Below are 12,405 nucleotides of genomic sequence, written 5' to 3' on the forward strand. Positions count from 1 at the left end.
GCACTTGTTGAAGTAAATGTAGTAAATGCTTTGTACCAAATGCTTGTTACAGTAGATCAAGAGCTATACACTTACCAAGTTGGTATTTTCACCTTTCACTTAGACTCTGCTGCAAGTCTTTTTCATTTCTAGAAATTTTCCAAACTTCTGAGTCATTGTTAATGAGCTAATTAAAGTTCCCAGAACCCAGGGGACAAATAGCATTTTCTGCAAGGTCGAGTTAACTATCCCAGTAGTCTCTGCCCTATGGCCATGTTGCTTAGGTGTTCATAAACATTGTTCCTATAGAACTCATTGTTGCCTGTAATGCATCTCTTGATTGATACCTGTTTTTAGCAGCTCTGTTAATGGCAGTTGATAGGTTGGGTATGCCTGTCTCCAGTTTTGGCAGAAGTAACTTCACCGTATCTTAAATGGTGCCAAATATTTTTTTGTTGCATGCTTGTAGGCTGCAGTATTTTAAATAATTTGCTATTTTATAACAGTGGTTCCAACAGCAGTACCGAACACAGTTGAAGAGTTTAATATAGTAATGTTTTAATAGCCATTTTTATTCAATAACTTTGAAGCAGGGGAGTAGTTAGTTCCTTTTAGAAAAACTTGAAAAGAACAGCTGTGACTACCAGTGTGTAGGCCTGAGCAGGGATGTGGGTTGCTGAGCAGTAGGAATTCGAAAAGCTGCTGGCTGAACATTATCAGTCACGTTGGGTAAGCAAGATTCTCCTCTCCTGCATTTCATGGGCACCTATAAATGTACTAGGTATTAGTATTTTTCTTCAGGAAGTTCTTAGACCAATTTTTTTTGTTGTTTTTCTGTCTCTTTTTTTTTTAAGACCATTTTTAAGCTAGCATTATCACAAGCTTTGCTAAGAAGTACAGGGTTCAGTTCTTCTGTGGACCACTTAACTTGGCTTTGTTTTTTAGCTTCAATTCTGTCTCTAGCTCCAGCTAGTAGTAATATTATAAATGCATTCATGCTGATCATGGCGATTAGGCAAAGAATGTAGATGAAACTAGTGTCATTTTTGTACATTTTGAAGATAATTATAGAGTCTGTGTTTATGGATTATCCACAATAAATTTTTACTCCTGCTCAGTGTGCTTCTGAGATATTAGTTGTGTGATTGAACTCTGTTGCCTCAAAGAAACCCATCCATACTGTATTCCAAAATTGAATATTTTGTTAGTTCTATTAGAGTTAACAGAAAGGTGATTGTTCCACATTTTAAAAAGAGCTTTCCCTCATATGAGTTAATGTAATTTTGAAATGTTTTCAAAAATCATTTGTACATCGTAATAACCAGAAACTCACCAACCTAGACATAATTTGGTTATTTCCCTGCCTTGTACGTCTTGCCCAAAAGTAAAGAAATGGGGTTGGATAGGATTTTTAAAAGAGGGGCAAAACAATTTAGTTAAGCAAAACTTAGGTACCTACTATTTGCCTAGGTGCCAGGGATAAAGATAACAGTTGCTGTCAGCTATCTGATAAATGTCAGGCACTGCTAAGCACTGAGGATACAAAGAAAGGCAAAAGATAGCCTCTCTTCTAAAGGAACTCGGTCTAATGGGGAGATAGCATGCAAACAACTTGGGTACAAGTAACATTTACTTAAGATAATTTGGAGATAATCTCAGATGGAAGGAAGTAGCATTAAGTCAGAAAGATGGGAAATTTTAGCTGAGATCTCATGGCAGTTAGGCAAAGATGAGACAAAACATTCTAGACATGGGGTGGGGTGGGGGCAGACAGCCAATGAAAATGCTTAGAGTCGAGAGATGGAGCACTGTGTGCCAGGAACAAGGCTAGTGTCAATCAATGGACTGCAGAGTTCATGGAGAGGAGTAAGTGTAAGCAGACTGGAAAGGTAAGGCAGGGCCAGGTTATGAAGAGCTTTAAGAGACAAACAGGATTCTCTTAAGGGGGGACACAAGGTCAGACCTGCACTTTAGGAAGATCAAATTTGACAGCTGAGTGAAGATTAGACTGGAATGGGGAAGAGACTTGAGGTAGAGAGACCAACCAGAATACCACTGAAATGATCCAGGCACGGGGTGGTGAGGGACTACATGATAGTGACAGTCAAAGGAGAGAAAGGGGGTATATATAAAAGATGGTATGGGTGTAGAATTGACAGCCCTTAGCAACTGATTCGATATGGGAAGTAAGTGAGTTGAGGATGGCACCCAGGCAGGATGACTGGGAGGATAGCAGTGCTTTTCACAGTAAATGAAAAGGCAGAGAGGAGGGTTTAGGGAAGAAGATGATGAGTTCAGTTTTGATATATCAATTTATATCTATATCTATATATCTATATATATTTCAAATTCATTTTTGTAAGATTTTGAGTTCCAAATTTTTCTCTCTATATATAGAACATCCAGTTCAAGATATCCAATAAGCAGTCAGAAATATGAGACTGGACATTGGTAGTGAGGTTAGGGCTGGATTAATAGATCTGAGAATTATTTGCATAGAGATGATTACTGAACCCATGAAAGCTGATGGGATCACCAAAGAAAGTAGTGTAGAGGTCCTTACAGAGCTGGGAGAATATACAGTGTGCTTACAAATAAGTAGAACATAAGGAAAATTAAGGAGGGAGAGAATAGTAACAGAAATGGATCAGAGAAAACTTCATGGAGGAAGTAAGACCTGAGTTGACACCAAAGACACCAAACAGTATGAGAGGTGGAGATGAGAGCTTAATTCCAGGCATTAGGCACACCTTATGTGAATGCACATAACTGTCATGTCTGGATAAAAGTAGTTCAGTTTGGCTGGAATCTAGAATTCCTCAAGCAGGGTAGTACGTAACAATGCTGGGAATGTAGAGTTTTGAGCAGGGGAATGACATTGTTAGACCTGTGCCTTAGGAAGATTATTTAGTCAGAAGCCATTGTAGGATGACTTGGAGAGGACAACAGGAATATCAAGAGTTTAATAATCCAAGATGAGTGATGAAGGCCTGAACCAGCAAGGTGGCAGTGTGTATATAGATAGGCAAAGGTTATTCTTGAAAAGGTTCAAACATGGACACAGTAACGGCAGTATTGTGCAATAATCAACTATGATAGACTTGGCTCTTCTCAACAATACAGTGATCTGAGACAATTCAAAAGATTCGTGATGGAAAATACTAATCCACATCGAGAGAAAGAACTATGGAGTCTGAATGCAATCGAAGCATACTATTTTTACTTTTTGTTTTGTTTCGTTTTTTCTTTCTCATGATTTTTCCCTTTTGTTCTGATTCTTCTTTCACATGATCAATATGGAAATGTTTAACATGATTGTACATGTATAACCTATCAGATTGCTTGCTGTCTTGGGGAGGAATGAGGAAAGGAAGGGAGGGAGAAAAATTTGGAACTCAAAATCTTACAAAAATGAATTTGAAAACTTTCTTTATATGTAATTGGAAAAAAATACTATTAGGTGCAAAAAAAAGGTTCAGACAGATAGTGTGGGCAGCGGTTCATTACTTACAGTCCTTGGCCTTTGAATCCTTTTTATTTCACTGCTTTTAGGATCTGACTTTAAAAGGTATTGCTGGGAATATCTGCATGGAGTAGAGACAGAACTTCGAGTATAGTTAGCCCATGATGTAAGACCTGCAATGTTTAATATGACACTGATTATGAACTGACCTCAGGTTCCAATGCATTTACCATTTTCATACGGAGCACACTAATTCAACTGGGGGGGGGACTTTTACCCTTTTTCCTCATCATTTTATAGATTAACTAAAGGTTTTAACTTGCCTTGGGGTTATCTATCATTAGGATTTATTGATTGCTGGGAGTACAAAGTAAAAATGAAACCATCTCTGATCTCAAGGAGCTCCTATATTATTAAGGGTAGTTGAGAAGGTCAGCGTGTGTATGTGCAGTGTGTGTGTGTGTGTGTGTATGTGTGTATATATATATGTATATATATATATATATGTATATATATGTGTATATATATATGTGTATATATATATATATATATGTATATATATATATATGTGTATATATATATATATATATATATGTATATATATATATATAAATAAAACAATGTAGTTTTGAGAGGAAGGGAATTAGCGGTGGGGATCAGGAAAAGCTTTCATGTAGAAGGTGCTTGTGTTGATTCTTGAAGGAGATAAGAGATTATAACAGGTGGAGGTGAGGAGGGAGTGCATTCCATTCATGGGAAGTGGGATATAATGTGAGAGGAATAGCAAGGAGAACCATTTGTGTAGATAGTAGAGTGTTAGAGAGTAATGTGCAGCAAAGGTGTCAAACATATGGGGCCTGCAGACAGCATTCCCCAGTGTGGCCTGAACCAGATTAAAATGCAATTAGTAAATACTTAACAAAATAATTAAAAAAAACCCCAGTAAAACTTACCTGTTAATTTGCAGTTTCCTAAGTCAGTAGACAGCTCACAGGGATCCTTGGGTATGGTTTTAGTGGTTCTGTTTCTCTTTTTTAAGTTTTGACACCACAGATGTAGAAGATGTCCCAAAAAGCTTTAATAGCTTTTTAATAGCATTATCTGTGTTAGCTTAAAAAAGCACACTAGGACTTTTGGCACACCTTGAATAATGAGGCTGCAAAGGTGTGTTGAGGCCAGGTTATAAAGAGCTTTAAATAAGAGAATTTAAATTTAAATTCCATCCTAGAAGTAATAGGAAGCCACTGGAATGTATGGGGGGGAGGGGGGGAGGGCACATGGTCAGTCAGACCTGTATGTAAGAAAAATCATTTTGGAAACTAAAGTACAAGATTGAAGTGGGGACAATCCTGAGGCAAGGAGACCAAATGGAAGGCTATTGCAATAGCTCAGGTGAGAGATGAGGGTCTGAACTAAGTTGGTGGCTTCCTGCTAGAGAAATGGGGACCAGATATGAGACATAGAGATAAAGATGTGGCAACTAATTGGATATGTGGGGTAAGGGAGAGGACTATGAACTGGTTGGGAACCTGGACAACTAAAGCGACAGTACAGTGGTGCTCAAAAAGTGTAGAAGAGGGGTGGGTTTAGGGGGAAAGAGAATGAATTTTGTTTTGGACAAGCTGAATTTGAGTAGATATCAAACTGGTTCATCCAGTTTGAAATGTCCAATAGGCAATTGGCAGTGCAGGAGTGGAGGTCAAGAGAGAAAGACTGAGATTAGAAATGTGGATCTGGGTACTATCTGCATAGAGCTGATAATGAAACTCAGCTTAGTTACAAAACTGGGCACCTTTTACCAATGTTTTGGAGCTGTGGGTGCAAATAAAATCAGAATAATAGAATAATTTTCTTCCTTTGTTAACTGTCAGGAATGCAGTAAGATACTAGCACATCTTGAGTCAACTCTTCCTTCCTGTCCCCCCAATCCCAGCCCCCTGAAATCTTCAGTGGCTCTCAGTGTCTCTAGGGATAAAATACAAAATCCTACCCTGACAATTAAAGTCCCACAAAGTTTGGCTTCTACTTGACTTTCTAGGCTTATTTCATATTAATACCCTCACCTTCCCCTGGTAGATTATTTAGTTTTCTTCAGTGCACAACTCTGGTACCCCCCCTCACAAGAGGCCTTTCTTGATTCCTGCCCCACAATTACTAGCAGTTTCTCCCTCTTGACATTACTTTGTTTTTCCTTACTTATTCATGTCTTATATACCCTCTATACAATGTATGCCCCTTGAGAGCCATGGTTATTTTGTTTCAGTCTTTATATCTCCAATATCGAGTGTATGATACATTCTTAATAATAATTGCAGAACTGAATCCATTTTCTGTGTATTGGACTAGAGTATGGACCAGCTAGGACACCCTCTGTTAACCACACATGTGACCAGTTCTGGAACTAATACCTGCATTGCTTACTTTTCTTTTTGATGTAATACATAATGCCAAAAATGGAATCATCCAAAGTGGTGACTTCTATAGGGCAGCATCTTTGGCTACTTACCACTTAGCTGGGGGAAAAAGGAAAAAAAGCCAGTCCTTCCCTCAAGTACTGACTACATTCTGTGATGGTAAGGGAGTGATTTCCAATTTTGGAAAAAAGTCCTGCCTTCTGTCACAGCTTATATACCTAAACTCTCAACACCAGGGATTTTTAAGCTTTTTGGTGTGTATCATGAAGTCCTGTGGAATCTGGTAAAACCTGTGAATTCCATGTCAGAATAATTTTTAAAATGCTTAAACTACGTAGGAATACAAAGGAAATTCAATTAACATTGAAATACAGTTATCAAAATATGTGTTTTGAAGTTCAAGGTGCCCAGGTTAAGAACCCCTGCTTTAGACTACAAACTCTTTCTATCCTCCCCTACTATAACCTACTTTTTTTGGTTATGAAAGATATTTACATTGTGTTCATATTTATAATTCTTTTCTAACCACTTAATTTCATAAAGCTCAATCCACTTCTCTCATGATAAAGCATTAATTAACTCTTGCTCTGTTAAACAGTCTAGGTCATGTGAATTGACAGAAAACACCAGCAATGATTGGTATGGAAGTAAGAAAACAAGAAGACGACAAAGAGGCAGGTGTTAGGGAAAGGAAAGTCTGAGAAGGCTGTAGTGCTCAGCCAGCTAGTGACAGTTCTTTTCCGTCCTGAATGTTAGCAGTGATGGTAATTCCTGGAGAGGGGAGAGTAGGTACAAAGGCACTGGGGACCTGGTACAGAATTTGACCTGAAAAGGTACTGAAGACAAAATAGGAAGGAACAAACAGCTTTTTGCTACTTGCAGGAAGAAGTAAAAGTGAAGGTTGTATAGAGTAGGTATTTAACAAATGTTTGGATTTAGTTGAAAATAACCACATACTATTTCTATCTCATTTTTATCCCCCATGTTAGTTTTAGAGAGAATTTTATTTTGATTCCTCAGCTATATTCTTTTGAAGGGCAACGTGATGGTTTTGCTGTCTTCTCCCCCCCAACCTATGTGGACCAATGGCACATTTTCCTAAAAAAGATATAAATGTTTCAGTATTTTTCAAAGGACACCCAGCAGATCAAAAGGCTACTACTACCTGAGACATCCAGATAGAAACTTATACGCAGGTCATAGCCATGGTCTCCAACCAGCTTTTTTCTCAAACACCCTCAAGGCCTCAAAGCAATGGCTGAATTCCTTTCAATCCCCAAGTTCTACTGGAAATAAGGATTATAGGAGGAGAGAATATATTTTCTTATTTTCTTTCTGCCCCTCTTATCTATTAACTGAGTAATCCCAGCGAATGTGAACTTTTCCTTGCTGCTTAGAATCACATTTGTCAGGCATGTATGTCTTAAGAAGTCATGTATATGTTTTAAGAAGTAGTGAAAATGTACATCGATAAAGCATTAAATGCATATTTATATAAAATACAGCAATAAAACCAAACCTGAGCTTTCTATTTTGAGGGTGGCATAATGGTTTGTATCTCATTTCATACATATAGAGGAACTGTTGGTGAGGGAATTCCTTCTACCAATACAGATCATCAATGGTTCTACAATTTATAGTCTTGTGAGTTACCTCTGGCACTGAGAAGGTAAAGCCCATATGTCAAAGGCTGGACTTTGACTCAGGCCTCCCCACTCCCATGGCCAGCCTCTACCCACTTAGATCATGATGCCTCACCAGTGTTCTATATTTGTCTTTAAAACAGGCATATGTTTAGTACATTTATCTAGCATGTTCATAGTCACAGAATGTTGGTGCTTAGAATAATAGAATATTATGAATTATTAGTATTTTACTAATAATAATAAAGTAATAATAATCCTTTCATCTTATAGATTTCAATAATAGATGAGGTAGTTGCGGGCCAGAGAGGTCATAAGATCATACAATTAGGAAGAGACATTTGTGGATTCTCTAGTATACCCTTTCCACCCCATTTTATGAATGATGTAACAGGACATAAGGGGTTAAGTGACTCCGAGGTCACACAGTCCTAGAATGACCAGATTCCTGGACTGCCAGGAAATGTTCTCTCCAATGTGCATTCCCTAGCAGTATCACTCACATACATTTGTCTACTTTTTTTGATAGCCCCTAAACGTGCTGTGACTGCCATTTTGGTTACTGTTTTGACATGGCTGGCATATTGCCTCCCTAAGCCTCATTTTCTTCATCTGTAAAATAAGAGAATTTTTTTCATATATTCTCTGAGGTACCTTACAGTTCTAGATCTGTAATTCTGTAGTCTCAAATTCAATAATTTCAATGGATTTGGAAAGCAACCTGCCATTAGCCTGATTGGTTTAGTACCTCGGTAGAGCTAGACATTTCAATTCCAACTTTCCAGGGATATAAATTTGATTTTATAGAACCAAATCTTCTTTAAATACTACTTTATATAATAAAATTTTATATAAACTTAGGTGAGGGAACCTCAACTAAAAAAAAAGCCAAAAGCCAAGTGTGACTGTATAATGGGAAAGCCTTGTATTGGACTTTCTCAGATGGTTAACTTCCCTTACTTTAAAATCCCAAAGTTGGGCTCCCAGGTGGCTCAGTGGATAGAGCACCGGCCCTGAAGTCAGGAGGACCTGAGTTAAAATCTGGCCTCAGACGAAACACTTGACACTTACTAGCTGTGTGACCCTGGGCAAGTCACTTAACCCCAATTGCCTAAAAAAAAATCCCAAAGTCAAGTTTTTCTGGTAGAAAAAAATAATTCTTACCTCCCAGTGAGTTTATTTGGATTGATGCACTTTCTATATCATAAAGCTGACTTTGCAATTCATTCACTCGCTGGAATGCATCCAACTTTAAACTTCTTTCTTGGGCAAGTTGGCTTATCTGATAAGATGAGATAAATCACATAAATATATGTTTTATGGGAAATAAGACATTTTTTCACTTGCAGTTCTCATTTAACTAGTGAGCAAATGTTCATGAAAATTCTTTTGGGTCTGGGATCCACACACAAGCCTTTCAGTGGGTAAGTGCTCTAGGACATGAAGAATCTTTTTAGAAGCAGAGGAACAGTGGAATGTCTTTACAATGCAGTGGCTGAGATGGGTATGCCACAATTGGAGTGGATACAATAGGATGGATAAAACCACTAGTATGTGTTGATTTCTGTGGTTGCCGCTGGCTTTCTATTTGACTACAGAGAAGGTGGGTTTGGGATTTTTTTTTTAGTGGTACCTCAAAAAAGCCTGAACTAGTAGGGACAGTCACTATGTTTAAACACCACAGTGTTTAGTGATTTCTGTTATGTGCCTGGCACTCTAGCAGACAGTCCCTGGGTATCCAGCTTGCCCAATCCCAGCCATAGGATTGAAAGGCTCGTGACAGGTTAGTGGCTCTTTCTCCAGAATAAGTAGAGAACTAGGTCACCTAAAGGATGCATATCTACCAGTGGTTGCTGCTAGCATCTTCATTTATGCCAAGGATTCTGATACAAGGTTCTCATGTTATTCCCTTTCCTGCTTAGCTACATTAAATAAACAATTCTGATGCCAATGGATGTAGTAATGAAGGTAAGAAACAAGTGAAAAGTTAATGAAAATAAGTAATACTTATCCTTGCAAAGAATTATTTACCTCTTCCCTATGCCAGATTCCAAGGCTTAAGTATAATTTTACATTCATTATGATGAACTTGACACATCTCCTGAAGAGACTTGTCCAGAGAAACAAGGAAGCTCTTTTGTTCAACAATGTCACATCCTGCAAGTTTTCATTTAATATATAAAGTCAAAGGAAATTGTGGTCAAGGACTCTGCACTCTGCTGTAGCTCCAAACTTATTAGTAACAATACCATCCTTCCCTGTCCCTTTAACCTCACCCATCTCTAACCTACTGTCAATCATAGTATTGCCTTTACAATCCCAAAGTCTCTCTCCCTTGTATAGAACTACTGTTAAGGGTGAGTCTCCTTGACATAATAAGGGTTAAGGACTGGAAAGAGATCATCACCGTACTACTTTCCAGACTGACTAAACAAGCTAGCTACTCTTCTCTTTAGCCCATCTTCAAAACCCTTTGGATACCCTGTTGGTATCAACAATTCCTATGGCTGCTCCCATTTTTGTGAGGCATTCCTTGAAATGGCTTATTGATATTTTCAATTTCTGGTTCGATTCCACCTTTTGTTATTTCTGGCCAGCAACATGCTGAGTAGTATTAACTAAATATAGTCATATCCAAGAGGGAGGCATCCTGGGGACATCGGCCATACTGTTCGATGTGGTTGTTTTTTTGGTTTTTTTTTTAATCATACAACTCAGTTGTTTCTGTTGCCAAAATTTATCTGAGAAGACTATTTCTAGGTTAGGGGTCTTGGCAAGTTCTAGGGCCAATGAATTAATTTCCTACAAAAGCTGTTGCCTTTTTCATGCAACCCATTCACAGGCTGAATGAACCACAAGCTCATGTTGCCATTTTTCCCCTGAATTCTTGCTCAGACTCTTTCACACAGTCAGAATAACCTGCCTTATCTTTGTTTCTACTCTCCTTAAGACTCCACTGAGAATTCACCTGCCTATACAGAAATAAAGACACTCCTAATACTTTCAGCATCATTTCATTTAGGTATATGCAGTAAGGTGAACCATGTATTTGTAGGTATGCTAAATGTTCTTCTATCATCACAGACCATCTCATGGGCAAGGTTTGCAGCTAACCCCAGGAGTAATTCAGTTCAACAAATATCAAGTCACTGATTGATTAGGGGAATTGTCCAGGGTCATACTGCTAGTATGAATTAGAGGTGGGACTTTGAATTTTTGGCCATTTGGCCATGCTTGTACATTTAATAAATGGTCATTGAGTGGATTAAGGTAATGTTTGTATGTATTGTAATTTATGCCTGTATTAGGAAAGTGGGTTGAAAGATGGGAATTCTTATTAAAAATTCCTGCTTTGACTGTACCTATTGAGAAAAGTCTATCTGTTCCACTATCTAATAATTTGTGTCAAAATAAACTAGAAAAAGCTTTGAAGTTGTCATCACTAGTTTGCCCTCCCTCCTAGGATTCTGTAGTTCAACTTATAACAAAGACTTTGAAGATCTAGTTCTTAATCTTTCTTATTAATATTTACTCTTATAATATCTTAGTTTTCATAAAGCAAACAAGAAAATTCTATCTGGGGGCACCACTTTTTAAAGCCTTCTTCTTCCTAACCGTTCATTAGTTTTATTCCTAAAATTCACTCTCTTTGATTTTATTTCTATATCTTGATATAGAAATATGTTGATTATTTCTTATCTTTAGCAATATTTTCCTTCTGATCATCTTCATGGATGTTCTAAAATCACAGATACTAATTTCATTTTATTCTGTTCTTATTATGATCTCTCACTTTTTATTTCCTTGTCAGCTTAAACTCTTTGGTCTCCCTATAGGTTTTCTATAAATTGATACCCACAGTCTTCTATCATATCCTACTGGTCCTAATTTTGCCACCAATTAATCTTGGACAAATCACTTAAATGTGCCTGTTGAATTATTTATCTAATCCTTTCATTTCTCATGATCAATGATCCTTCTAGAACCCAAATTGTAAGATCTGTGACCTTTTTATGGTGCTATATATTTTGTATGAGCATATCATAATCCTCTTCTCCCCACCCTTGTGCCTTTTCTTTCATTTTTGACTCTATATTTCCTATACTCTTATGGGATCTCCCAAACTACTTGTTCTGATTCAGGAGTCATAGAATCTGGTTCATGTCTTGGCTCAGATGCTATTTGAGCTCAGTTTCTTCAACTGTTGAACCAAATGGGTTGAACTAGATGGTCTTTAAGGGCCAGCAGCCCTTTTCACTCTAGATCCATGATCAGCTCCTGTGAAATATTTTTTTAATCATTAAATGTGTCAAGGAGCAAAAGAGGGGGTCATGAGAAAAATCCAAAAAGAAAAGTGTTCTTGATAACACACGTTAAGGCCCTTTTTAGTGGTCCTCTCCTCTAATTTGAGGTTACCTGTTGGATTTCTTTCTTAATTTTCTTTTGTTGGAGTTGGCCCATCTTAGAAGACCTTTCTACTTCCTCAGTGAGAAGATAGGGCCTTTGTTCTTTCTTCTCTATGTCTTCCAAGAATTTCTCCATGCTGGATGTTTTCATCACATCCAACTGCTGCCTATTTAGATTTTCATGGGTCATTTTGTATTCAAATTCTTTCAACATCTGTTTCTAAATCAGGGAAATACAAAGCGTGATTGAAAATGGCTGTAAAAATAACAACCTTTGCCAAATCTGCAGAAAACTGAGAGTTGGTGCATGCCTGCATTTGCTAATTGCCAGCTGAACCATTGGACTCAAAATTCAAGGTGTACATTGAAGGAATTTTATCTCTCCAGTTCACAGGATCATAGACCTCCAGTTCACAAGTTGTACCTTTCTGTGGTCTTGTCATTTCACTCAGTCATTATTAGGAGGGCAACACAAGTATTAATTTTATCACTCGATAATA

General features: G+C 37.7%; 1 protein-coding gene across 1 annotated transcript in view; it reads right to left on the reverse strand.

The window, feature by feature from the left end:
- Positions 1–601: 601 nt before the first annotated feature.
- The window catches only part of LOC110222916 (uncharacterized), a 195,358-nt gene continuing 183,554 nt past the window's right edge, over positions 602–12,405 (reverse strand). Inside the window, 4 exon segments of the mRNA XM_078155582.1 lie at positions 602–745; positions 3,491–3,615; positions 8,664–8,781; positions 11,916–12,125. Coding sequence (XP_078011708.1) covers positions 620–745; positions 3,491–3,615; positions 8,664–8,781; positions 11,916–12,125 — 579 coding nt within the window. The 3' untranslated portion in view covers positions 602–619.

This window comes from Phascolarctos cinereus, unplaced genomic scaffold (assembly GCF_003287225.1).
Source record: "Phascolarctos cinereus isolate Bilbo 61053 unplaced genomic scaffold, phaCin_HiC Scaffold_5;HRSCAF=322, whole genome shotgun sequence".
Classification (NCBI taxonomy): domain Eukaryota; kingdom Metazoa; phylum Chordata; class Mammalia; order Diprotodontia; family Phascolarctidae; genus Phascolarctos; species Phascolarctos cinereus.